This window comes from Peromyscus maniculatus, chromosome 13, assembly GCF_049852395.1.
Source record: "Peromyscus maniculatus bairdii isolate BWxNUB_F1_BW_parent chromosome 13, HU_Pman_BW_mat_3.1, whole genome shotgun sequence".
Taxonomy (NCBI): domain Eukaryota; kingdom Metazoa; phylum Chordata; class Mammalia; order Rodentia; family Cricetidae; genus Peromyscus; species Peromyscus maniculatus.
This window is the reverse complement of record NC_134864.1, coordinates 3267422-3294705: the sequence shown is the minus strand read 5'-3', so window position 1 is coordinate 3294705 and position 27284 is coordinate 3267422. Positions and strand designations below refer to the sequence as shown.

The following is a 27284-nucleotide window of genomic DNA, read 5'->3' as shown; positions in this document are numbered from 1 at the left end:
CTGCTCTGTGTGCTGAGATCACTTTCGGTTTTTGTTTTCTGGAAACCTGACGCAGCGCGGCCAGGGCAGCAGGACTTCCCGACTGGACCCGAAGGCGTCTTCCGGCAGGGTCCAGGATCTCCTTCAGTGATCCCTGGCCGCGTTAGGGAACCTGGGAGACGAGTGACAGCCTGGCATCCAGGTGCGGTCTGCTCTTGGTCGGGGCAGCGCTAGACTCTTTATTCTTGGGGATCAGCTTTTCTCTGCTGGACCTTAGGGTCCCCGGGCTCTCTCTTTGCAAAGTATTGTTTTCCAGAGACTCGGAGAGGGTGCCTAGGACCCACTAGGAGGTGGATAAGAAGGGGAGGGAGGACATGCGGGAGAAGCTAAAACAGGGTTCCTTTTCTGAAAGTTAAAGGCTGTTGGGAATCTTGTCCTGTGCTTGCGCCAGAGGTTGGGCCCTGCATGTGCCCAGGGTGGGCAGTGCCTTCAGAATCTACCAGGCATTTGCCTAATTTTGAAGCTAATGGGAAAGAAAAAGTAAGGAGCCAGCCTCCTTACTTCTCTGTAGCATGTCATTAACTTTTTCTTTTCTTTTCTTTTCTTTTCTTTTCTTTTCTTTTCTTTTCTTTCCTTTCCTTTTCTTTTCTTTTCTTTTCTTTTCTCTTCTCTTCTTTTCTTTTCTTTTCTCTTCTTTTCTTTTCTCTTCTTTTCTTTTCTTCCTTCCTTCCTTCCTTTCTTTCTTTTCTTTGTAAATTCATGGTCATTTCCTTGAAATACATTCCTGTGCATGAAAATTCAAAGGAATTAATATTTTAGAGCTCATGACACTGATTTCCAAGTGAGGCATGGAACACTTGAGCTGGTTTACATTTCTACCATTATTAGGGATTGTGGCTACTGTTTTCTCTCTAGGTCACTTTGATATGTCAAGTTGTTCCCACTTTTCTGGCTACTCCCACTTAACACATTTTAATGCACTTATTGTACATGTGGCTTATTTTATTGATTGCTCATGTTTGAGCTTTGTCTTTCCTACTAGGTGTTTCCCTTTTCCTAACTTATTTGTAAGACCCCTTAACATAATAAAAACCCAAATGCAGGTATCTGTGAGATAGAGTATCTTTTTTTTTTCTCCCTGTTTTTATTTCAAGACAGTTTCACTGTGTAGCTCTGGTTGGCCTGAAATTTACTATGTAGACCAGGCTGGCCTCAAACTCACAGAGGTTATGAACCATTTTGTCAGGCTTGAGATATAGTATCTTGTACAGTAAGGAATGAAATATTAGGGTCAGACAGGCTCTACTGTGCCATTGGCTTCCTTGGGCTTGGTTACTTAACCCCTCTGGGGCCTGGTTTTCATCCTCTGGAAACTGGCAGATGATGAAGGAGAATGCTGCAACTGTCTTAGTCTGAATGCTGCTATATAGTAAGTCATCCTAAACAGAGCACAGCGTATGTGTCTGTTCTGGCCTCCCCCTCCCTCCCCACCATGAGTTTAGTCAACAACTTTCCTTACCACCTGTCCTCAACTGCAGGACTTCCTCAGGACTGAAGGCTGCGGGTGGCACTTCATTCTGCTCTTCTTCTTCTTCTTCTTCTTCTTCTTCTTCTTCTTCTTCTTCTTCTTCTTCTTCTTCTTCTTCTTCTTCCTCCTCCTCCTCCTCCTCCTCCTCCTCCTCCTCTCCTCCTCCTTCCTCCTCTTCCTCTTCTTCCTCTTCCTCCTCTTCCTCACCTCCTTTTCCTTCCCCTTCTTTCCTCAAAAATTTTTCCTGCCAAGTTTAAGGAATTTGGAAATTAGTAGAAAGGAACGGGACTGTTTAATTTGCCACTGGGATTAGATTCCTGAAAATAACACTAATCACAGTTTAATATTCTATTTAACAAAAGATGAAAGGGGGATCTTTGTTTGCTTTGTATTTAAAATAATCTTTAGTGTCAGCAGGGGATGTAGCTCAGTGACAGGGCACTCACCAAAGACACACAGGGGCTCAGCCCCCAGTACTGCCAAACAACAAGAACACCCCTTAGGTGACTGCACCGTTTACCAGGGCTTCCGTTTTTACAACACTTTGCCAACAACTGTCACCTGGAAGTTTTCATCCTGTTTTAACTGGTCAGTTATTTTCTCATAATCTTGAAGTGGTCGATTTTTATGAATATCCTATAGGTATGGAAGAATGCACAGGTCTGTCCTGAGGAATGAAATGGTTCATAAGTCCAAACACTTTGACCAATCCTATTTTCCACATCCTTCCTGACTGACTTTATTTTGTGTTGCCTGTTTGTGTAAAAATGTGTGATTTTTGAGCGTCTAAACATTACCAGGTTTCTAGCTCCCCGCACTGGGTGGCCCCTTTTCCTGTGAGCATTGGCACTACCTGGGCTCGGCTACAGTGCAGGTGGTCTGTTCTGACCCTGCTCAGTGTCACACATTCATTCCACTGTAAACCACCAACCAGAAAGTCAGGGTTTGACACCCACTCTGCCCCTCTCGGTCTCTGCGGTTGCTCAGGACGGCGGTGTGCTGTTGTCCGTCCCTCTCGGTCTCTGCAGTTGCTCAGGACGGCGGTGTGCTGTTGTCCGTCCCTCTCGGTCTCTGCGGTTGCTCAGGATGGCGGTGTGCTGTTGTCCGTCTCTCTCGGTCTCTAGTTGCTGGGCACTGCCTTTGTTTCCACAGATCTTTAAGGCAGACTTTGCTCTTTAGACTGCTAAGGGGTGCTTAAGGACTAGGATGTCTACCTTCAAGTGCCCATTTCAGCAAGAGCAACTCCCCATGCTCCCGATAGCCTTTGCCTGTCTCCTTAGCCTGCTCTTTCCCTAGGATGTTCACTGTGACCAAGGCCTTGGAAAAGGCTCTTCTCCAGCACTTCGAATACAAGAAGCTGGACATCGCGTATGCCATCAACAAGCCGTTCCCTTTCTTCGAAGCCCTCCGAGACAACTCCGTCATCACTGACAGACTATACAAGGTGAGGCCTGGGGAGCCTCCACAAGGCAGTCCAGACCCCACTAAGCATGCTCCACTAGTGAAATCTAAGACCACAACCCACCAGCGCTTCTAGAACATGGAAGGCCCAACTTGATCGTGATTGCGGGAGGGGATGGTTGGGAGAAAAGGTGTCATGGAACTGAATTAATGACAGGTATGTTGTCAATGCTACCATAGCAAAGGACCACAAACCACAAACCAGAAGTTTCGTTTCTTGTGGTTCTGGAGGCCAGAAGGCCCCAGTCAAGCTGTTGACAGATTGACTTGTTCTAGAAGCTCAGAGATGGACCCCTCTCTTGCCTCTGCTTAGCTTCTGTGGCAGCTCTGGAGTTCTTAGACTCACGCTTTACTGCAGTCTCTTTCCATCTCTGCTTCGTCTTCTCTCTTGTGTCTTTTCCTCTTCCTTCCTCTGATGAGGATCCTGTGTTTAGGGACTACTCTAATCCAGGGGAGGCTCAGCATCCTCAGTTACAGCTGCAAAGACCCTTTTCCAAATAAGTTCACACTCACAAACTCCAAATGATGTATCTTGTTAGGCATAAAGATGCTGCTCAACCCACCACATCCTGATGTATTCGAACATGTGGCTCCCAGGTCATTCTTAAAAAAAAAATCATATGTTTTTGTGGTGTGCATATGTGAATATGAGTGTGTGTTGTGCATATGTGGCATGGCATGTGTGTGGAGGCCTGAGGATAACTTGTGGGAGCTGGTTCTTTCTGCCATGTGGGTCTCAGGTTTTTGAACTCAGGTTACCAGGCTTGGCAGCAAGCATCCTTACCTGATGCGTCATCTTGCAGGCTCCCCAATTCACTCTGATGTAAGCAGGCACTGGAGGGCATGGCTATGCGTACAAGCTTAGTGGGGTTTTGTTTTGTTTTGTTTATAATTTTGGTGTTTTTAAGTAGTTTTGAATTCTAGGTTCAGGAAAGTTACAGCAGTCTTTCCCAAGTCTTGGCACAGATCCAGCTCCCTCATCAGATCACAGCCCACATTGTGTTGCTCAGGAGGGTACCCACTCAGGAAGATGTAGTACCCTCCTATGGCAAGCTGTGCTCTCCTTGATGACACTGTTCTCAGTTGCAATTGGCTATTTACTGACTTTCTTTTCAGGGCTGGATGCCCTTCTCCATCTGAGTAGGGCTTCTACCTAGGCAGGGCTCCACCTGGGCAGCACCCCCCAACCTGGGCAGCACCCCACCTGGGCAGTGTCCCCACTGGGCAGCATCCTCACATGTCCCGTCACCATGTCCATCTGGTGGTGAGCATCCAGGGACTAGCTCCCTCAGCCTAGCAGACACTCACGGGAAGAATTTTGCAATCAATCTTCTCCTCCTATGTCTTCCATTTTGAGGATTTAACTCTACATTTTATATTAAATTTCCTCTCAAATTAAAAAAGATTTCTTAAATTTTGTTGTTTTGTTTTGAGATAGGGTTTCTCTGTGTAGCCCTGGCTGTCCTGGACCTCCTTTGTAGGCCAAGCTGGCCTCAAATAGAAAACATTAGAGATCTGACTGCCTGTCTCCTGGGATTAAAGGCATGTGTCACCAAACCTGGCTGCTGCTGCTGCTGCTGCTGCTTCTTGTTCTTGTTCTTCTTGTTCTTGTTCTTCTTGTTCTTCTTGTTCTTGTTCTTGTTCTTCTTGTTCTTGTTCTTCTTGTTCTTGTTCTTGTTCTTCTTCTTCTTCTTCTTCTTCTTCTTCTTCTTCTTCTTCTTCTTCTTCTTCTTCTTCTTCTTCTTCTTTAATTACACTAATTTATCTGTTTGGGGGTAGAGGTGGACACGTGCATGGTGTGCAGGTGGAGGTCAAAGGGCAGCTCGTGGAATCTGTTCTCTCCTTCCACCCTTTGCATCCTGGGGATCGAACTTGTGTCATCAGGCTTGATGATCAACACCTTCACCCAACTAGCCATCCTCAGCAGCCCAAAAGTACCTTTCCTACAGTATAGAAAACCACAAATATAGAGCTGTCAGCTCAATGAAGAATCATTCAAACTAACCCTTGCTCCACCCTTTGAAGGAATCTCTGGAGGCCTGTCAAAATCTGGTCCCTCTACCCAAAGTGGTACACAATGTCCTCACCAGTCTGGAACGGACTTTCTGCCCATCGATGCTGGTGACACTGTTCAGCCCGGTCAACCTACATGAATACCCCAGACTGTCGGCAATTTCCAGAAGCTTCAAAAACGGTAATGTGGTTTCTCCAATACTTTTTACATGTGCAGTGTTGCTACACTAAAAGCCTGGGTTTGTTTCCAGTGTAGAATTATGTATTCCAATGCCTGCTTTTCCTATGTAAAGGTAAACCACACTCGATCACAAAAGCAGTTGGAGGGGTAGCCCTTGCTGACCTTCACCTCAGTTTCCCCAAGGTAAATTTCAGTAGGACACAGATGGTTTTGTTGTAGCTATTCAATGAATTTTAGTTCAGGTTCAACTTTGTTTGTTTGTTTGTGACAAGGTCTCATGATGTAGCCCAGGCTGGCCTAAAATATAATCCTTCTGCCTCAGTCTTCTTTCCAAGTGCTGGTATTACAGATGTGAACTGCCACACCAATCTTGAAAATACAGGGCACTGGACCATCTCTAGGGAACAGCTAAGGTAACAGGAATGTCAGGGACCAGATGTGGAAGAAAGACAGGGCACTCTAGAGAGGGAGAGAGATGAAATGGATTCAGTGTGCAGCTCTTTGTGACAGTGTGGTTGTTCCACGCAATTAGTCTGATCATTGCATGTGTCCTTAAAACAACCTGTGGCGTCATTGTTAGCTGCCTTTGACAGACAAAGAAAAGAAAGTCTGGATATAACTCCCACAGTCTTCTGTTTTAGAAGTAGGACTGGGAACTCCTATATGGATTTCCCAATACAGAGCCCAAGATAGTAGACACTGTCTCAACAAAGCCAGCAGGAAAATGGCTGGTAAGGCTGGAGGAGATGGGGGAGACAGAGACCGACAGGGAAAGAGAGGGTAGGAGAAAGAATGGAGTATGAGGTACAGTGGAACAGGAAAAGCCGTTTGTCAGATTCCTCTCTCTGCCGCACAATGCCCGAGGTAATTAACTTATACTGAGAAAAAGGTTTTAGAGGCTCTAGCCTGTCATACAGTTTAAGCCTGTAGCAAGGCAGTGTGTCACAGCCAGAATGTGTGACAAAGTAAAACTGCTCACTGTGTGTTCTGAAAATGAAGCAAGCCTTGGACTCCATGATCCCCTTCAAGGGATGCCCCCAATGACCTACAGCTCCTCTTAGCCCCATCTCTACAAGTAATCACCGTTTCCATGTAGTGCAGCAGTTCTCAACCTTACGAATGCTGAGACCCTTTAATACAGTTCCTCACTTGTGGTGACCCCCAACCATAAAATTATTTTCATTCTTACTTCATAACCGTAATTTTGCTACTGTTATGAACTGTAACATAAATATCTGATATGCAGGATATCTGATATGGAATCCCTTGTGAAAGGGTCGTTTGACCCCCAACGGGGTTGAGAATCGCTTCTGTGGTGGCACCCCGCAATCCAGGCCCTTAACACCTAAGTTTTGAGGGGACCTTTGACATCAAAACTTTAGCAACTAGATAATAAAGGAACGGAAAGAGGGGCAGTAACAGGGCTGGCGAGAGGAAGGGAGAGGAAGAGGATCATCAGGCAATCTCCTGAGACTGGAGAAGACATCCCAGGAGACAGGCCATTATCTGAGAATAGGACAGAAGAAACAGAGTCATCGGTGGGGTCACTGTTAATGACACTTCACCATGAAAGGCTCCTCCCCAGGGGAGAGATGATTCCTTAAGCTAAGAGAGCAGCGGAGGGAAGCCTTCACCTCGAAGCCAGAGCAGCTGCCCAGGCATCTGTCCCTGGCCAGACCAGGAGAACACAGACTTCCAGTATACACTGGGCTCATCTAAGACCTGGCTGGGCTCAAGGATCTCCTGGCCTGTGCAGCTCTGTAGTTTTTTGGTATCTATGATGTTTTCTGTTCGTGGATCAAGGCATCTTTACTTCTGGAATAATTGATGAAGAACAATCTTAACAGCAACCAACCCCAATATATTAAAGAGAACGATACGTGCAAAGCCAACGGCCTGGTGTTGGGATGCGGAGGAAGATCACAGGGCAGTCAAGCTGATGTAGCCAGATCGTAGGGTGCACTAGAACTCACAGGAGTGAGCAGAAACCAGATATCAAGGTCTCAATACACTCTGCTAAGGAAACTTGGTTTCATTTGCTCCACGGAGATATGATTATTTATTAAAATAGAGACCTTTGTTAAAATTACACACAATTGACTAAGTTCTATAAAACCAAAATTATAGGAAATTAAATGCCTAGTTACAAAATATCCAGTTTTATGTGTCAAAACCCATCTTTGCTTAACTTTTTTCTATTTATTTATTTATTTATTATTTATTTATTTATTTATTTATTTATTTATTTATTTATGCTGTCATTTTTTCAAAAGATTTTCCATGCATTTGGTCATATTCTCTCCTATCCCTCAACTCCTCTCGATCCTCTCTCACTGCCCCCCACTATTTTGTAGTCTTTCTCTTAAAAAACTCCAGCCCAGCTGGGTGGTGGTGGCGCATGCCTTTAATCCTGGCACTTGGGAGGCAGAGGCAGGTGGATCTCTGAGTTTGAGGCCAGCCTGGGCTACAGAGGGAGTTCCAGGACAGCCAGAGCTGTTACACAGAGAAAACCCTGTCTTGGGGTGGGGGACACCTCAAATCCAAACCCAAATCAAAATAAACAAACAGACAAAAAGCACATGTAGACACAAATAAAACGGAAAAGAAGAAAAGAAAAAGAAAAAAACTGGAATACATTTTGTGTTGGCCAACTCTTCCTGAGCATGGGGCCTGCCCTTGAGTGTGATTATATACCCAGTGTCATTCCTTTGAAGAAAACTGATTTCCCCCTTTCTATCAAGTATTAATTGCAGATACCTTCTTTGTTAGGAGTGGAACTTTGTGCCCAGTTGGCCCCTCTCAGTGCTCGGGTTTCTGTCTGGTTTGAACTTGGTCTCAGGCGTGCTGACACCGTCTCTGAAAGTTCATTACACACCAGTCCTTCTCTGTGTTGAAAATGCTGTTTCCACCACCTCTGGGTCTTACAATCTTCCACCTCCTCTTTAGCATAGATCCCTGAGCCTTGAGGGGAGGATGTTACAGACATCCCACTTAGGGCTGAGTATTCCAAAGTCTCCTGTACTGGCTGGTTTGGTGTGCCAACTTGATAAAAGCTAGAGTTATCAGAGGAAGGAGCTTCAGTTGAGGAAATGCCTCAATGAGATCCAGGTGTAAGGCATTTTCTCATTTAGTGATCAATAGGGGAGGGTCCAGCCTATGGTGAGTGGTGCCATCTCTGGGCTATTAGTGCTGAGTTCTATAAGAAAGCAGGCAGAACAAGCCAGAGGAAAGCAAGCCAATAAGCAGCTCCCCATCTACGGTGTCTGCATCAGCTCCTGCCTCCAGGTTCCTGCCCCGTTTGAATTCCTGTCCTGACTTCCTTCAGTGATGAACAGCAATGCTGAAGTGTAAGCCAAATAAACCCTTTCATCCCCAGCTTTCTTTTGGGTCATGGTATTTTGTTGCAGCAATAGAAATCCTAAGACATCTCCCACTCTCTGAATGTTGTCCAGTCATGAATCTCTGTGTTAATTTCCATCTACTGCAAGGAGAAGCTTCTCTGATGAGAGTTCAGATCTATGAGTGTATTGGGGTTCTCCAGAGGAACAGAAATGATAGAATAAATCTATGTATAGAAAGAAGGTTTATAGCCAGGCGGTGGTGGCACACACCTTTAATCCCAGCACTCAGGAAGCAGAGGCAGGCGGATCTTTGTGAGTTCGAGGCCAGCCTGGTTTACAGAGTGAGATCCAGGAAAGGCACAAAGCTACACAGAGAAACCCTGTCTCGAAAAACCAAAAAAAAAGAAAGGAAGGAAGGAAGGAAGAAAGGAAGAAAGGAAGAAAGGAAGGAAGGAAGGAAGGAAGGAAGGAAGGAAGGAAGGAAGAAAGGAAGAAAGGAAGAAAGGAAGAAAGGAAGAAAGGAAGAGGCTTAATTAGTATGGCTTACAGACTATGGTCCAGCTAGTCCAACAATGGTTGTCTACCAATGGAATGTCCAAGAACCCAGTAGTTGTTTAGTCCAGGAGGCTGGATATCTCAGCTGGCCTTCAGTATACACTGGAATCCCATGGAAGTAGTCTCCTGTGCCAGTGAAGGAATGGACTTGCCAGCAAGAGCAAGCAGGCAAAAAGATCAAGTGTCCTTCTGCCATGTTCTTTCCATAGGCTGACAACAGAAGGTGTGGCCCAGATTGAAGGTGGATCTTCCTACCTCAAAAGATCTAGATTTAAGGTGGGGCTTCCCACTTCAAATGATTTAATTAAGAAATATCACTCACAGGTGTACCCAGCCACTTGGGTGGTTAATTTCAGACGTAGTCAAGTTAGCGACCAAGAATGGGCATCACAATGAGTGCAGCAAAACATTATTAGTAGTCATTCTGTTGCCATGTACATTTAGAAAATTAGTTGCAGGAGGTTTTACCTGAGGGCCCACGACCCGTCCAGTCTTAGATTGTGAGCATGTGTGGAGTGCAGGTTCCATCGCGTAAAACCATCCTTACAGCCAGGCAAAAGGTGGTTGGCCACTTCCATAACACTTGTGCCACCATTGTACCAGTGAATATATCAAATAAGCAGGTCACTATTGTCACAGCATGGGTGAGAGTGATGATAATTTTTCACCTCTGGTCGTGTGCATAGAACCTTCTCCAGCTCTATGAATGCTAATCAGTAGGGGGGAAGCTTCCAGTTGAGCACCAGCTTTGTTTCTCCGTGTTAGATGACATAAGCGTTTGGTGCATTCAACAACAGAGTCTCACCGGCAGGTTATGGAGAGTAACCAATAGCATCAGCATTAGCCTGTACTATTTGGGGACAGGGGAACCTCTGGTATTCCTTTGGCCAATGACTCAAAAAGATGTAACACACTCCTGGTATTAGGTGTTTTTGTAAATGGAGGTTTCTCTTCCACCCACCAGTTCCCAAATAACCACTCAGAGGCTCAATATTACTTATAAATGTTTGGTTGATATCTCAGGCTTGTTACTAGCTAACTTTTACACTTAAATTAACCCATATTTCTATTTATGCTTTACCACATGACTCATGACTTGTTACCTCATTTTTACATGTCCTGCTTGCTCAGCGGCTCCCTGGTGTCTCTCTTGACTTCACCCTCCTTCTTCCCATCATTCTCTCTGTGTCAGGCTGTCTCATCTGATCTCTTCTTGCCTTGCTATAAGCCAATCAGTTTTTTATTAGTCAACAAGAGTAATATATATTCATAGTATACAAAAAGATTGTTCCACAGCACTTTTATTTGGTAGCATATAGTACCTTATCAGGGCATTGTCTCCCCATTATATGATAACTCCATTTAAATTCCACTTATATATGTATATATTTTAGGGAGCTTCTACAGTAGACGGTTTCTATATGGTTAACCAATTTTTTGGTGATATATCGGGAACTAAATAGCACTGAACGTTCAAATGAAATAAAAGTCAAAAGCAGCCACAAATGGACACTTGTGGTGATGAACCTGTTCTGTGCACCTGGGGAAAATCAGTAACTCTGCCTCCTGTACTGTGGGAAAAGATTCAGTAGGCAATTCTATTTTCCAGATAATTTCAGAATCTCCAGGGTCATAATGTGTGCTCCTTTGCTAATTCCAGTTGTTACTGCCTATGGAGGGAATAAGAGACCTGCACAGACTGTACTCAAAGCCTCAACTAACCCAGCAGAAGGGCGCTCCTTCCAGACTCTGCAGCCACTGCCCCCACCCCAACCATCTTCACCAAGTCATCTGTCCTCGGCACCAAGAGTCTGTGAGCCCCAAGCATCTTCACAGCAAATCATTGAGATCCTGGATGAGCAGTCCAGCCCTTCTCACCCAGCTGTGCCTCCCCCTGGCTTCATTCAGAAAGGAAAGACCACTCCAGGCAAGAAACAGATCCTCTCCTACAACTTGTAACCTTACCTAGGATGCTTGCTTCTTGTCACTTAGGACCCCAAATTGCTGCCTTTTGGTCATCTGTTCATTTCTATGCCCTCACCTACCTGCATATAACCCTTTCTAAGAAAATCACAAGCATTACCAGTGGCCAGGTCACAGAACACCTTCTTCCTATACCTGGACCCCCACCCCCACCCTCCACCCTTAGCCTTGGTACTTCACCTCCCTGAGCCTTCAGTTCTCAATCTTCCTAATGCTGTGACCCTTTAATACAGTTCCTCATGTTGTGGTGATGCCCAACTATAAAATTATTTTCATTGTTACTTCATATCAGTAATTTTGCTACTGTAGTGAATTGTAATTTTTTTTGGAGATGGAGGTTTGTCAAAGGGATCACAATCCACAGGTTGAGAACTGCTACTTTAGGCCATTCACTGTCCTCCCGTATAGCCAGTCCTGTAATCCATGGTTTTCCTTCCTCCTTCAGCTGCCAGTAACAACGTAGCAGCTACAACTGATAAGGAAGAAGACTTGGAAAGGATGCCCAGCGTTTCTCCTGACACTGTGCAGAGTAACACTGAGTGGGCTGTGGAGGGAGACTATGTGCATGCCAAGTGGGAGGCTATGGTTGGAACCTCAGAAGAAAGAGATGGGCATGAGAATAAATGGGGAGAGAAGCAGAGAGGGCTTTCCACAGACTCACACTGCAAAGGAAACCTTCAAAAATGCTGTGGTGCATCTGGGTGTTTAGCTTAGTGGCGGGTCACTCCCCTGGTCAATGCAAGACTCCTGGGTTCAATCCATAGTATACAGAACCCCGCTTCCTGTCCACATAGCTTGTTATACACTTGTAGTGATGATTCTTCACTGACTACAGAAACCTTTGAGTGTCAGCCCTATTCGTTTTTTTTTTCATAGTATGTTAAGAGTAGAACCCAGGGCCTCTTGCATGCTGGACAAACACTGACCTATGCCCCCAACCCTCCTTATTTATTCCTAGATTGATTAGATTCCAATACATATGTATGTTATTAAAATTATTAGAAAATATTATAAAACATTAAAGGTCTTGCTGGACCTAATTTAGCCTCCAGACTTAACGCCACTTGCCTTCTCCAAACCATCACATAATAATGTTTAGTCACATTAACTCCAGCAGGATGTATTACCGTCACTGCCAAAGACACATTGTTAGGACTCCCTGCTCTCCAGACCGAGAAGAAAGGAGTCCTGTTTGACCTCAGTGGCATTTCCTCCACTCCTCTGATACATGCCACTCAAGTTGTTTAACATAATCAGAATAGAAATAGACAATAGAAAGTCCCATCTTTCACTTTTTCAGAAAAAAAAAAAGAATACTGTTATTAATGAGCTGCTAATTACGAGTGAGTGACTGTTTGCTGCTCCTTCTCTATCCTACTTTACCCAGGTCACTTGTACCCCTTGCTGGTTAGTTAGAACCATGTTTGTTCTCTTTACCACTCCGGTCCCTACTTGGTCATCCTGAAAGCCTCAATTCTTTTTCTTCCCTCTGCTCAGTATCCTCCAGGGATCCTCAGAGAAATGATAAAGACGACTCCCCAGAGATGCCCCACAGTCCCTCAGGCCCCATGACAGGTAACCTGCCTTTGGCCTTGGTGTACATCCTTTTCTGGACATTTACACCATCCACTGTCCTCCCTGACAGCCAGGCCTGGTAACCCAAGATCTTCCTTCCTCCTCCAGTGATCAAAGACAGCTTAACCCCCGAGACTAAGGAAGAAAAGGACTCAGGAGGACAGCGTCCAGGTTCCCCTGGCACTGTGCAAGGTGACACTGGTAAAGGATGACTTAACCCTTAGGAGTCTTGATTGGGATAGTTAAAAATCACACTGCTTGGGTGCTTAGGGAATCAGGAGACCTGAGCTCTTGAAGGGAGGGAGAGTTGTGAGGTGGGCAAGGAGGCAGGACTGGAAAGGTAGACTTGTAGGAACCAATCACAAAGGTCAGAAAGTCCCCTCGGACCTGCTAGACTCTAAAATGCATAAGGTATTGGCAAACAGAGAAGATTCCTCAGCCACAAGCGACTGTGGTGGACTCCAGGAGAAAAGAGGACATGGCAGGGCTGGACTGTGTGACCTTGCCACTGTGATGAAGTCACTGCAATAAGTAAGGCTCAAAATGGTCCCAACAAAGTGCAAGATAGACAAACAGAAACCCTGTGTGTCCCCATCGGTAGGTGATACAATTGGTGTGGCTAGCCTTGATGTCACCCTGACTGTGGGAACAGTCCCTCAGGGCTAGTCAATTCTACATCACATGGGGTACTAAGAATGTGTGTTATTAAAATGATATGAAAGAAAGAAATTACTTCAAAAGTCTGTAGACAGTTTGTGACATGCCTCAGCTACCTGACCCTAAAGAAGCCAGAATTGAATACAAAATTCATACATAGTGCTGTGTAAATGACAGACAGCCTTAAGGAGGTGGACCTTTATCTGTTATAATTTCAAGTCCCTTTTTTTTTTTCTTATTCCATCAAAGCTAGCAGAATTTCAAAATATATTTGCTGTTAGTAGATGCATAAGTAACAACAGCAAGGTGGTCAGGGCTGGAGCAGTGGCTCAGTGGCTAAGATCATGGGCTGCTTTTCCAGAGGATCTGAGCTTAATTCCCAGCACCTACATAGTAGCTCATAACCATCTGTAACTCCAGGCCCAAGAGATCCGATGCCTTTTTCTGGCCTTTGCTGGCACCAGGCATGTGTACACAGACACACATGCAAGCAAAGCACCCATACTCAAAGAATTTTTAAAATAATAACAAGGTCAGGTGAGGGCAGAACCCTGTGGGCCAGCAGATCCCTTCCTTCACTCCTACCGTTTAAGTTCTCCTAATGGCTGCCCTTAGCATGTTCTCTTCAGTCCATTCTGAGCTCTGAGATGGGTTCTGTTTCTTTTGCTAGTGGTAAAAGATGATTCTCCAGCACCAAATGACCAGGAAATGCCCCAGAAAGCACCCAGCACACCTGCAAACAAGAAAGGTATGGACATCTTTTCCTTCAAGATGCTTTCTGTTCCTCCAGCTGCTGCATCCTAGCACCCACGATGCAACGGTCTCTGCAACTGCAGTGTTTCTACAAGCTCTTTTCATTCCACCTTTCTCAAAGGCCTTATGAAAATCACAGGTAGCAAGCAGGCACTTAGACATGTTGAGCTAAGCATCCCTCAGAATCACCAGACTCCTATCCCACAACTGCTTAGCATGTCTGTTCCACTAACCTCTTTAACTACAATTAATGTCCCAAGAGGACACTGCTTCCTGGTAAGTCATGTCCAGGCAACTTCTGCCATCCTTCACTTACACCTCATGGCGGCAAGCAGGTTGGATGTCCACCTGCTACCTACTTCCTAGGTTGCTCTTTGCTCTCCCAGCTTCTTTTTTGAGGTGTCACCCTTCAATTAAAACATGTGTTGTTAGCAAGATGGGTCATTGCCTAGAGGTGCCTGTCACCAAGCCTAATGATCTGAATTTGATCCACGAAACCCATAAGGTGGAAAGACAGAACCAACTCATTCAAGTTGTCTCCTGACTTCCACATGTGTACCATGGCACATGTGCACAACCCCCCAATAAATGTAATAATAATAATAATAATAATAATAATAATAATAATAATAATAGTAAACATTGTGACCTCTCTGACACTGTCATCATTGCTTCCTGGAAGCCTAATTTTCTCCCATCTCAGATCCTGCCATGGTGTTGGATGCCTTCAAGGCATCATGGGTAGCAGGCAACCTACCCAGTACTCCAGCTGCTCAAGTCTTTATCTCCTCACATCTGTTTTTTTTTTCCTTCATAAATTCTTGGTTTCTCATGCCCAAAAGCCATCCATAGGCCCTATCATTATTCAAGCCTAGCTTAATTTCCCAATAGCTAATTTAGGAATTCTCATTTTAACACTTGTTCTTGAAGTTTGCTGCTTCTAGTTCACCTTCTGATTTCTCCTTCCCAGCTGATCCTTTAAAAGGCTAGGGGTGAGCTTGGATAGGTGTCTCAGGGTTAAGACACAAACACACCCACACATATACATATGTGCACACACACATGCACACATACACATAAATACACATACACATGCATACGTATGCACACACAATCAACAAAAAATATAATTTAATTTTTTAAATAAAAAAGATTGACATATCTATATTTATGTCTATAGAAGACTTTGTATTCTTTCTTCTTAGCAAAGAAAAGGAAAAGATGCATCTGGTCAGCTCCCAAAAGAAGATGTCCAAAGAAAAGAGTCCAACAAGGTAAGATGAGGAGGCAAGGGGAGGCTGGAGGAGGCTCCTGAGAGGTTGTAGATCTGGTGGAGTTTTGCTCTGAACTTTAAGAGAAGGCATGCAGGAGCTCTGGGCAGTGCAGTGATCTGGTTTTAAATTTCACCAGACCAGTTTTGCCACTGAGTAACTGGACATGCTGGAATCCTTCTGTTCTGATGGCAGGTTACAGTCCAAGGTGAAGGATGGAGAGTGACAGCTTTCCTCTTTGTATTCATGAAGAAAACAACCATCCTTCCAAACTAAAGTGAGGGTCAACAACTTGGTCCTAGCCATGAGTGGCAGTGTCTTAGGGTTTCTACTGCTATGAAGAGACATCATGACCACAGCAACTCTTATAAAGGAAAACATTTAATTGGGTGGCTTTCAGAGATTTAGTCCATTATCATCATGGCAGGACATGGTGGTGTGCAGGCAGACATGATGCTGGAGAAGGAGCTGAGAGTCCTACATCTTGATTTGTAGGCAGCAGGAAGTGAACTGAGACACTAGGCATGGCTTGAGCATGTTTGAGACCGAAAAGCCCGCCCCCACAGTGACACACCTCCTCCAACAAGGCCACACCTCCTAATAGTGCCACTCCCTTTGGGGGCCATTTTCTTTCAAACCACCACAGGCAGTTAGTTCATGGGACAAGCCTCAGAGGAGCTCTGAAAAGGTGCCCTGTGCCAGTGGGCTGTGGCTTCCAAATTCATAGCAATGTAAAGTGCTGTGTCCTCCCTCTCCAGTGAAACCCACCGTCTGCCAGCCCTGACATGGCAGAGCCTCTGGGCCTCAGCCACACCCTCCAGGGACACTCCAGAGCTGTCTTCATGGCAGGCACTATGTCTGTCTCTTCTGTGCTTCTGTACGCTTTACCCACAAGAGGTGCCTGGAGGCCTTTGGATGTTGTCTGTTCTGCACATGGAAGGCCTCCCTCCCCAACTGAACAATTCCAGGGCTTTGCCATTTGGCTCTGATGGGACCACCTTGTGGTTCAGGAGTCTTAGAAACAGAAACCAGAAAGCCACCTCTCCCTCAATCCTCCCATATTTGTCTGGTTAATTCTTATAAGAGCTCCCTGGGGAGAGAACATATGGTGATTTGGAGAGAAAAAGCATGGTGCACATAAAAAAAATCAATAAAAGAAATGTGAGGTGTGGTAACCTACAAAACCTTCCTAGGGAGATCTGAGCTGGCTTTACACAGCACACCTGAATTAGGGGATGGCATGATCACCAGGTGTCTGGGATGGTCTGTACTTGGCTGTGCTGGGGGGAGGTCTTTTGCTCTACCCCTTGGCATTCCTTTAAAAGCCTTTTAGTAGAGACGGAAGAGTATGGTGGGTTTGGACCCAGGCCCTCCTGAGGCTATCCTGTGTTTCTGTCTCTCTCCTCTACACTTCTGTCTACATATTTCTCACTTCTCCCTCCTCAAGAGTACCCTGGGGGGAAAGAGGGAGCAGGTCTCCCTCAAATGGCACCAGAAACAGGGACCAGGGACCTGGCAAAAGGAGGGTTTGAGGGCCCCATGGGAAGTTAGGACATGTCCAGCTATGGAAACCAGGCAGGGTAATCTATTTTTGGGAGTGAAGGGGGCTGAAAGATGCCCTAAGTGAGGCTGCAGCATAGATTTCTCTCTATCTAAGTTTCTTTCTTTGTCTTTCTCTTAACATTTTATCTATGAAAAATAAGGAAAGTGGAGTATAGAATATAGTGCAGGAAAAAACTTAGAAAAGTAGAATGTAAGCTTAAAGTAAAACTTAGAATAAGATAAGCAAGAAGATGGAGGAACTATGTCCTTAATTTTCTAACTATGGGGCTATGAACACAAACTAGGAAAAAAATCACAGAAAAAACAGGGAGAAAAAGATTCCTGTGGGAAGCTTTTGGTCCCAAGCAGCATGGAAAGAATTTTCCCTGGGGCAAATGCAGATGAAATAAAACTTTTCACTCTGCTGGCGCTGCCACTGTATGGAAACACTGCACCATCAGAATTGGTTTCTGTTTGGCCATGAAGCCAAAGTATAGAGAACAGAAGTTTTGGGGAAATTTTGGTGGTCTTTCTCTCTCAAAAATGGAAAGCTTTCTTGGGAAAAACTTAATCTCTCTCTAAAAAACTAAAAGCCTTTCAGAACTTTCTTTCTCAGATTTTTTTTTTCTCTTTCTGTAAGGGCAAAAGTTTAACTCATCTGGCAGTAACATCTATCAGTATGGGAGACTCACCTGCAATGGCTCTAGATAAAATAATAAATAAATAAATAAACCAACTCTTGAAATATGGCAGATCCTCTCTGCTAGCCACTAAAAACAGCAGCCAGAAGTTCCCTGTGGTTAGAGCCTAGTGAGAAAGTGCAGGCCGAAGCTGAAGCAATAGGGGAGGGGCTACTGGCAAGGAGAAAGCAGGGGAGGTTTTTAAAAATCCTCCCTTCAATGAGGGAGGCAGGACTTGAGTCCCAAAAAATCTCTCTTCTATTGGTGAAAAAAATCTTTCTGAAAAAGCTTTGTTTCAAGTGCTTTTCTTTTCTTTCACTGACCCAGTGAGGGGAGGTAGTGAAGCCCTGAAGCGTTTTTGCTTCTGGCAATAAACACTGTCTTAATGCAGACAGACACAACCCACTCAAGGACAGGGTCAGGTGAAAGGCCTGATTAGGGAAGTACACCTGTCCTAATGTGAGCTTAGGGAAGACAAAAACCTCCCTTGATAAAAAAAAAAAGCAGAAGCTTGATTTCAGTATGAACACAAACCACAGAAGTCATGTAACCAGAAATGGAAGTGGCGTACTCAAAAGGCAGTCTGGGAAACATAGTCCATAAGGTCATTTGTAACAGCAGGATGATATAGAGAAATGTAGCTTTTTAGATAAAAGTGGTGGTACTGCCTGGGAAAACTGTTTGTTTGTTTGTTTGTTTACAGCTGAAAGTGGAGTTTCTTTTCAAAGTGATGTTAGAAAGCTTAATCTTACCTCCTGAGAACTAAGAACAGGTGAACAACCTGCCTCTAAGGAGATTATTAAAGTGCTAATACTCTTTATCAACAAGCCATTTTGAAACCCTTTAGAAAACAAGGAAAAACAGCCCTTACACTGGGAGATTGCTTCAGGGCTTAAGATTCAAGAGAAAAACATTGATATCATTTTAAAAATGCTCATGGTAAACTTAAAAAGCAGCTTTAAAAAATTAAGAAGGAGGAAATTGTCTGAGAGTTTGTTGAATGTCAGCTCCAGTGAAAAGCTGAAAAGAAATGAAGCTTGGAGCCACACTGCTTTTGACCAGCAGCAAATCAATGTAAGCTTCTTTAAGACAGTGCCTTACAGCTGCACAAGGAGTAATTTCACCATCATCCTGAGGCAAGGCTTTTCAGTAGAGCAAGAACGAAAGTTCTGCTGTAACAGAAATGTTTGTCTGAATTGTAGCACAAGGGAGCTGCAATGAGTTGGGTAAAGGGACAGCCCCTAGTTAGAAACTGTCACTCTGCCGGTTCCAGAACAGCTGAGAGAGCTCGGTGAGAAAGGTGACTTTGGGAGAGTTACAACAACAGAATTCACTAAGTCCCAGAGTTGAGAGTCATTGATGAATTAGGCTCTTATTTCTAACTGTCAGGAGAACTTTCAGAATGATATCAAAATTGACTATAAACTCTGAACTTAACTATAAACTCTGAACTTTAGAAATGATTTGCGTACTTCTTGTCTTGTTAATAGTTTAGCTAAGAAATCTCTTCTAAATGTTAAGAAATCTCTTTTAGATGCTTGCTAGTGTAAGTTAGTTCTAGACTTCTGTATAGTTCCACAGAGTTTCTTCTTAAATATAATCTTGGTAAGTCGTTCTTCTAAGAGATATGTGTTAATAGTTTCCTTATGAATATAAGTTTATAAGATGGCTATATAGTTTGCTCTTGAATATAAGAAGTATAAATAAGTAAGCTTGTAAAGAGTTGTAAATATGTCTAGTGATGTAGGTTTGTAAGAAGTGTAAATACATATAGTAACTAGTCATGGTAGTTCTAAGTATGTAACATTTATACTAAAATTATGTTGATGTTAATGAACCAGAGTTTGGTAAAAGCTAAGGGAATCTTTAAGATTGATGTAATTTATCTGATGTGGTTTGCATCAAGAGTTTATTGATTTAAAAAGGGCTTGGCACAGATAAGGCTGATATAGACATCTTAAGACCCATTCCAAGAAAGATATGCCATCTCTATCATCCTCTACTCCTGTACTGGGGGGTGTGGCAGCAATGGAGATCACTGTGGAGGTTGTAGGCTCAATAGCAAATAGGCCAGAGCTGAGTTAAGCTCAATACACCCTCATACCAGAGAATCAAGGATGGGCAACTTTCTCTTCTTGCCAGCTTCCCAACCTAAGCCAGAGGGCACTTGATGGGACGTGTACCTCCAAAATGGGTAAGGGTTGTCTGGCTGAAGGGGATGACCTAAGACAGACCTCACTCTATCTGATGGGGTCTGGGGGGTTATTTTAAAAACTTAAGATGAGGGATCTGTAGTAGCCCACAAAAGCTTCCTAGTGAGATCTGAGCTTGCTTTACACAGCACACCTGAATTAGGGGATTGCTTGACCATGTGCATGGTTACCAGGTGTCTTGGATGGTCTGCACTTGGCTGTGCTGGGGGAAGGTCTTTTGCTCCACCCCTTGGCATTTCTTTAAAAGCCCTTTAGTAGAGACAGAAAGGGATGATAGGTTTTGACCCAGGCCTTCCTGAGGCTATCCTGTTTCTAACTGTCTCTCTCCTCTATACTTCTATCTACATATTTCTCACTTCTCCCTCCTCAAGAGTACCCTGGGGGAAAACGAAGGAGCTGGTCTCCCTCAGTGAGGCACAGGGGTACAGAGATCTGGAAAGGAGGGTGGGATTGGGAGGGAAATCTGTGAAAGAAGTTAAAAGTTTACTGGGGACCTCCATTCATGAGTCTCTCTTGGCCTAGGGGTGGCCTCACCTGGACATGGAGTCCAAAAGCAGCCCAGAGTGGCGGGTCAGAGGACTCAGAGGAAGGATGACTCAACCAGGAACTTGGAGATGGTGACCAGGGCTCAGAAGGCAAGGACTAAACGTGCTCGGACATCCAGATCACAGGGTAAGGCTGGGGGTGGGGACCTGTCATTGGAAAGGCTCAGTATTAGAAGAGTTCAGAGAGTGAGGATGGGGTGTGAGAGGGGGCAAAGAAAGGCAATGATCTACTCCTTTTGGGGGGCAGGGGGAGGGGTATGAAGACAAGGGTTTTGGTTTTTATGTAGCTCTGGCTAGCCTAGAACTCACTATGTAGACCAGCCTGGCTTCAAACTCAGAGAGATACACCTGCCTCTGCCTACCAAATACGGGGATTAAAGGTGTGTGCTACCATACCTCCCATCTTCCATCTCCAATGAATGTCCTGCTCATGTAAGATTTTATAATGTCACAGACATTTGGAAAGTATTTAACTATATAGTGAGCCAGCAACACGAACACATACATATTCTTCTTGGAACAACTGTGGCATTTTGAGATGTGAAAAGAGTATTTATATTTACTTCCCACTTTCCCACTCATGGGGGAGGAGGTGACCTATTGGCTGATGTCCTCAGTTCTAAAGACCCTTCCAGGGTCAGGAGACTTCCTTGTGGAACTCCCACATGCAAGGAAGGCTTGCTCCCTTTCTCTCTTCCTCTTTTTCCAGAGATCAGCAATGGGGCTCCAAAAACAAATGGAAGAAAGAGGCCTCAGAAGACGCCCAGCAAACCACCAGGAACCACACAAGGTAAAGATCGGGCACTGTGGTCTCAGAATGCAGCTAGCAGGAGCCCAGTCAGAGCTGTGCTCTCTGAAGCTGGCTTTCGCTGCCCTAAGGAGTCCTTTAGGCACTTATTTCCTCTCTACAACCTTCCCATGATAGCTTATGATCACTTATGTATGATCATGCATAGTCTGTGTGTGTGTGTGTGTGTGTGTGTGTGTGTGTGTGAGAGAGAGAGAGAGAGAGAGAGAGAGAGAGAGAGAGAGAGAGAGAGAGAGAGATTATCATCTTTTTCCCCCCTCCTGAAAGAACCAATTTTTATTACCCCACTGGGGGCATTATCACACTGCTGAGAATCTGTGTTTGAAAATATTGCTTACCCTGAAATGAAAATGCTGAAAAAAATGAAAACACTGAAAATGCCCAGCTGTGAGTCATGGTTGTTCCTAGAAATCCAGTCTCTAAAGAAATGACTCAGAGGTTAAGAGCACTGGCTGCTCTTCCAGAGGATCCGGGTTTGATTCCCAGCATCCACATAGTGGCTCACAACCATCTTTAACAACTCCAATTCTAGGGGATCCGATGGCCTCTTCTGGCCTCCAGGAGCACCAGGCATGATCATGGCATGCAGCTCTACATGCAGGCAAAACACTATACACAGGGAACAAGAAATACTTTAAAAAAAAAAAACACTGTGCATGGACAACCTGCACCGTTGTGAAAGGCCTTGTGTGCCGAAGTGTGCGTGTGGAGGTTGGAGAACGACTTTTGTGGAGCCAGTTCTCTTCTTGGACCTTTATTTGGGCTCCTAGATCAAACTCAGATTGCCAGGCCCCAGCACACATCTCTGGTGCACAAAAACCCTGCTGCTTGCCATCTAACTAAAAGATGATCACCTACAGACCTCTGGGTTCTTCTGCCGTCCTCCACACTTCACATTCTCTCTCCTCCCTTTCCCCACCCTCTGCTTGATTTTTATTTATTTTTTTAATTCTTTTACTCAGAACCCAGGTTGTTCAAATCACAGGCGATTCTCTTTCATGTTGGCAGTGCACAGGTTCTCCTAGCTCCCAGTAGCAGCCTGCACCTCACTGCTTTGTAAATTCCAGTTCTTCTGGTTAGTTTTCCTTAGTCAGCACTATAACCGTCCTTTCCTAAAATAGGGCTGTGGATTAGCCACTTCCTCCCTGGTTCCCTAGAGCCTCCTCTCTACCTCCTCCCAAAACAAAGTCAGGCTTGCTGCCTCCTCTCTACTCCACACTCATAGAAATTACCTTAAATAAATATCGTCTCCTTATCTGTCCCTTGGCAGGGTTATAGGACCTGCCCTCAGGAAACCCTGTAGCTTTCCCTCATGGCTCTTCCAAAGTTGTGGCGGGTTGTCTGCGTACCTCCTGTTTACTGCGAGTGGCACGTGGGGTCAGAATGGATGAGCCTTGCCTTCCGCTCCTCTGTGCCTCTGTTTATACTTAAATCAGAACACAAAGGCGGCTACATTAGGAATGCCCATTTCTCGGTCTATGCTGCCCTCTGCTGGAATATCCTTGTACTGAGCATACCATAGATTATTTCTCCTGGCCTGGACCAGATAAGTATGGACACTGACAAAGAACTTGCCCTTCATGTTGTCATGATTGGACTCAATTAAAAGTTAAAAGACCCAAATGAGCTAAAATCCACCTAGATGCTTCTGAATGCTTTGTTCTTTACAATCAAGTCAACAACCCCCAATGCCTCTTAATCTTTTTTATGAAACACTTGAAGCAGAAACCCAGAGCCATGCTGACCATTGTCCCTCAGCTTCGCTTCCACCCTGGGCTGCAACTTCTGAGTTGGCCTGGGTGTGTGTGCTGTTAGGAGCGATACTGAGCTGTTTGGGCTTTTTAAAAATAATTCTTTCATTTATTCTTTTAAATGTCATACCTGTATAAATGTGCTTTGATCATGCCCACCTCCTATCGCCTCCTACGGCTTTCCCCACTTCCAGCCCCAGCACATCCCCCTCCCATCTTCATATCGAACTGAGTCCAGTTACTGTGGGGCCATCCACTGGAACATGGGCAACCTAAGTAGCCACGTGCGCCCCATCAACTGCCGGCTGCTCCTGCGGAGGCATGCTGGACGACACAGCAAGAACTCTGGCACATCTGTATCCCGGGGCCACTCCTCACACACTGTCACCAATACACAGTCTTCTTACCTCTGAGCCCCGGCCCGGTCTATTAAATGGGCTATCCTTGCCTTCACCTGCTGAGGATGAAGGATGCAACTCTTGCAGTTCATGATCTGCCTGTGACTTCTGCGACCACCCTACCTCCCACCCCTCGCCCGCAGCCAGGCCCTTGGTCCACAGGTCACAAAGTGTGCGAATCTTCCCTGGGCATTTCATCTTCTGGGGTGTAGCCATTACCTTGTGTTTCTCCCTGAGTTCTGGGAGTGTCCCAGAGCTGGTCTTGGGGTCACTAATTAGATTTTTTTCCACTGCTCCCTTCCCTATCAGGCTCCCTCCACGGATGCTCTTTACTTCAGGAAATTGGTTCTATCTTTAATTGCTTACTTGCAGACTCCTGGTTGCTTGATCACACTAATGAGGGTCTAAACCAGCTGCTGCAGCTCCCTCAGAATGGGGCTGGCTGATGCTGAGGAGCCCCACACAGGTCTTCCCTCAGCTTCCATCAAAAAGGCCTTTTGCTGAAATGGGCAAGCAAGGCTAAGCCAAACCCAGCACCACTGAGAATTCACCAGAAAACTGCCCTTAGTGGGAGGGTGCATGGCCTTAGAAGTCCTCGGAACTCAGGCTCATTATGTTGGAGGTACAAGGGGGACCTTCGACCCGTGCAAGAGGGTGGTGCTTGTGGCCTGACCTGCATGTTAGCTTGCTGCTCACAGCACCTCCAAACCCCCACTGCCCCTGCATCTGTTGCAAGCATAGTCAGGACATCTGTCTCCTTTAGAGCTATACTTACCACAGGGAATTAGCAGAGATGTTTCCATGGAGACAGAGAACCATGGAAGCTCCCCACACTGTGCTAATCTGCCCACCCCCCAGAGTTTATAATAGTAATTCAGGGTTACCTGTAACTCTGCTTCTCACTCAAATCAGGACCTGACAGCTGCAAATCTCCCACTCAAACACCATTGCAACTTTAGTGGTCCTTCTAGGAAACTGCAGAGCCAAGATTCTGCCTCTGACCAGGTCTGCCTCTGGCTCCAGATTCTCGTCTACTATACCATATTTGAGAGACGCCTGGAGACAGGTGGTGGGGCGGGTTACTCCACACCCTTATCCACGTGCTAGCCTGGATGCCAGCCTGGCTTCTCCTAAGCTGAACATCCATTGGGGCTCTTTGGGATAATCCATGCCCCTCAGTTCCCAGAGACCCCTCCTCCCACAGTGTGACTCTCCAGGTTCCATCTTTCCAAAGCAATTAATGGTTATTAGCATCTTCACATCAACTCCATTCTTTCCTTTTCCCAGTAATGGGAAAAGGAAATATACATTTTTCTTTTACTCTTTTAGAGGAGAGAGAGGGGGACAGAGAGAGAGAGTTGGGCCCAATGTTGTTATCTTACTGTTACCCTCTAACTCAACACAGAGGTTCACAGCGCTTTCCTCTGTCCCCAAGAGACAGCCCTACATGAACTCTCCTCCAGTGAGGATGGCTGGGAAAGAAAGCGGGAACTATCAACAGCTATTTTAAACTCTTCCACAATTGATTCTCTTGAGTCTAAACCTGAGAACTCTGTTCTGAAGTTCTGAGCTGCTCTCCAGGTGCAATTTGCAAATTCATCCAGAATCATCCAGAGGTTTTTTCGTGGGTTTTTTTTTTTTCTTCAGTTTGCAAAGGAAAAAGCAGGGACCCTATGAAGTGTAAAGTGATAGCAGGTGATGACGATGGACATTATCTCTCAGTGCTGACCACCTCACTTACCCAAGTCTGTTTGTTTTCACACTTCCAGGAAAGCCCAAGGATGACACTGAAGATTTTCTCTCTCCTACGCTTCCCGTGACCTGTGGTAAGGCCAAAGGGATTTTGTTCAAGGAGAAAATGAAACAAGGTGAGTGTCTGCTCTTCTGATGCTCTGGTCCCTGGAGGGTGGTGGGCTGGATGGGAAGAGAGTGCCCAGGAAGGAGTTTCCAGACTTTTCCATAGGTGTATCTGGAAACCACATGAGTCATCTCTGGGCCCAGTGATGTGGACATCTGTGTCCTTGCTACAAATAGAGTCACAGAAAATGCAGATTCTGCCCCACCCCCTCAATGTCCTGTAGGATTTGTGGTTCCCTGAATCTGAGAGAGGAACCCAGATCTCCTTACCTCTGCTCCCACCCCTAAGAAATCCCATTGACCTAGGAAGGTGGAGAGCCATAATGGAGAGGCCCAAAGGTTTGTGGTAGATTCACAGAGGATCCAGGTGGGTCCTGTAATGGCCTGTCTTTTTCTTACAGGAGCCTCAGAAAAATGCATTCAGAATGAGGCAGGGGATTGGTTCACTCCAAAGGAATTTTTAATTGAAGGAGAGAGGGCCAGGTCAAAAGACTGGAAGAAGACTATACGGTGCAAGGCAAAGACATTAAGATTCCTAGAGAAGGTATTATAATGACCAAGGGTGGTGGATTCAACTCCTGGAAGATTGAGTGGAATTTTAGTAGCAAAAATGTGGACAGATTCCCATTGTGACTCAACAGCATGACTTACAAAGAGCTGGACGTTCAACAGAAAAAGTTGTTAAGTGACAAAGTTACAAACTCAGATGCACGTGGTGAAGGCCTTAAGCACAAGCAAAATGGGCTGAGGATTTTAACGCAGGCCAACATTTTTGTGATTTAAGAACTTTGGCCTAATGGGTTTGGGTAGGTAGGTAGGTTGGAAGGAAATTAGCTGCAGGCAAAGAATTCCCTGTGTCCGCAGTCTGCTAAGCATCTACAGGAGGCCCAGTTCATGTGGACCCTGTGAGACATTTTCAGCCACCTCAGCTGTGGCAGTCTCCCCCATTGCCGTGGTGGCACTCTCTTTCTAACCTGTAACAATTGCAGAAGGCATGTTGTCGAGATTCCTGGACAGAGCCTCCCAACAGCACTCAAACCATTATCACGGGGGGCGGGGGGGGGGGGAGGGGCAGAGAACAGTGGGTAAAGTTGCGTTCTGTTCAAGCCATAAAACCCGAGTTCGATCCCCAGAACCCAAGTAAATGTGGAAGGAGAGAACTGAAAGGACAAAGTTGTCCTCTGACCTCCACGTGAGCACTGTGGCACATGCCCACCCTAATAATAATAAGTAAAGCTTTTTCTTTCTAAATAAACTTTAAACATTAACAGGGATAAATGTGTAAGGATTTTACCTGGAGGAGAAGAATGGAAAGAGAGAGTGAAAGAGGACTGAGAAAGGAGAGGATGGGTCTTGGGTTTAAGTAAAAGGGAAAATTATTTTATCACTAAAGGAATTAAAGAGAGGAAGCAGCTAGGCCCCAACCCTTAGGGGAAGAAGTTCATTTCTGTCCCCACACTGTGGGTTTCATACATAATCTGACGTCTAGATACAGGTATTTCAAAAAAGGGGGGAACATCGATACCCACAAAAGAGCAGCTTCCATCTGTCAACCTCTTCTCTTTCAGGAAGGACTTTTGCTCTGCACCTCCAACAGTAACTTCAAGAAAAGGGTGACCAGCAGATAAACTCCTGATACATGCTCAGCTTCTGTGTCACGGGCGCTCGGTGTCTGACCTTTGCCTGAGTGTCACAGGCTCTAAAACCCTTTCTGTTTGGGCAAAAAAACTCATCATCGCTGGTCCAGCAGTGGGGTACAGGCTCACGATGCCTTTGTTCACAGCTGATTTGCAATGGGAAAGTACATGAATCTTGGAAATTAAAGACAAAGCTGTTGGTGTCTGTGTGCCTTAGAAAATGATCTTGATATTAGAATGAGTACAAACTAAAGATGCTAGAAAGAGAAAGCTTTTTTTTTTTCTTTTTCTTTTTTTCTTGGTTTTTCAAGACAGGGTTTCTCTGTGTAGCTTTGCGCCTTTCCTGGGACTCACTTGGTAGCCCAGGCTGGCCTCTAACTCACAGAGATCCGCCTGGCTCTGCCTCCCGGGTGCTGGGATTAAAGGCGTGCGCCACCACCGCCCGGCAAGAGAAAGCTTTAAAAGCAAATCCAATACCAAGTGTTGCTTGATGCCACATGCTTATTGCTTATAGCATGGACGTCAAGTGCAGTCATCCAAAGGAGCTTTGTCTGCT

At 45.2% G+C, this 27284-nt stretch overlaps 1 protein-coding gene across 5 annotated transcripts; it reads left to right on the top strand.

Moving 5' to 3' along the window:
• Sp110 (SP110 nuclear body protein) lies at positions 1 to 26933 on the top strand. Of its 5 annotated transcripts, none has more exons than XM_006984178.4 (14): positions 1 to 181; positions 2804 to 2951; positions 4994 to 5162; positions 10719 to 10985; positions 11487 to 11570; positions 12539 to 12616; positions 12725 to 12808; positions 13944 to 14021; positions 15232 to 15300; positions 20255 to 20404; positions 20987 to 21067; positions 25004 to 25102; positions 25493 to 25635; positions 26660 to 26933. In XM_006984178.4, exons 2-14 carry the CDS (start codon positions 2805 to 2807, stop codon positions 26717 to 26719), a joined length of 1509 nt encoding a protein of 502 aa, XP_006984240.1. In that variant the 5' UTR covers positions 1 to 181; position 2804; the 3' UTR covers positions 26720 to 26933. The 5 variants fall into 5 exon arrangements, with proteins under 5 accessions (XP_006984240.1, XP_006984239.1, XP_042115656.1 ...); XM_006984177.4 differs by having other exon boundaries at positions 12725 to 12817; XM_042259722.2 differs by lacking the exon at positions 12725 to 12808.
• The last annotated feature ends 351 nt before the right edge of the window (positions 26934 to 27284 follow it).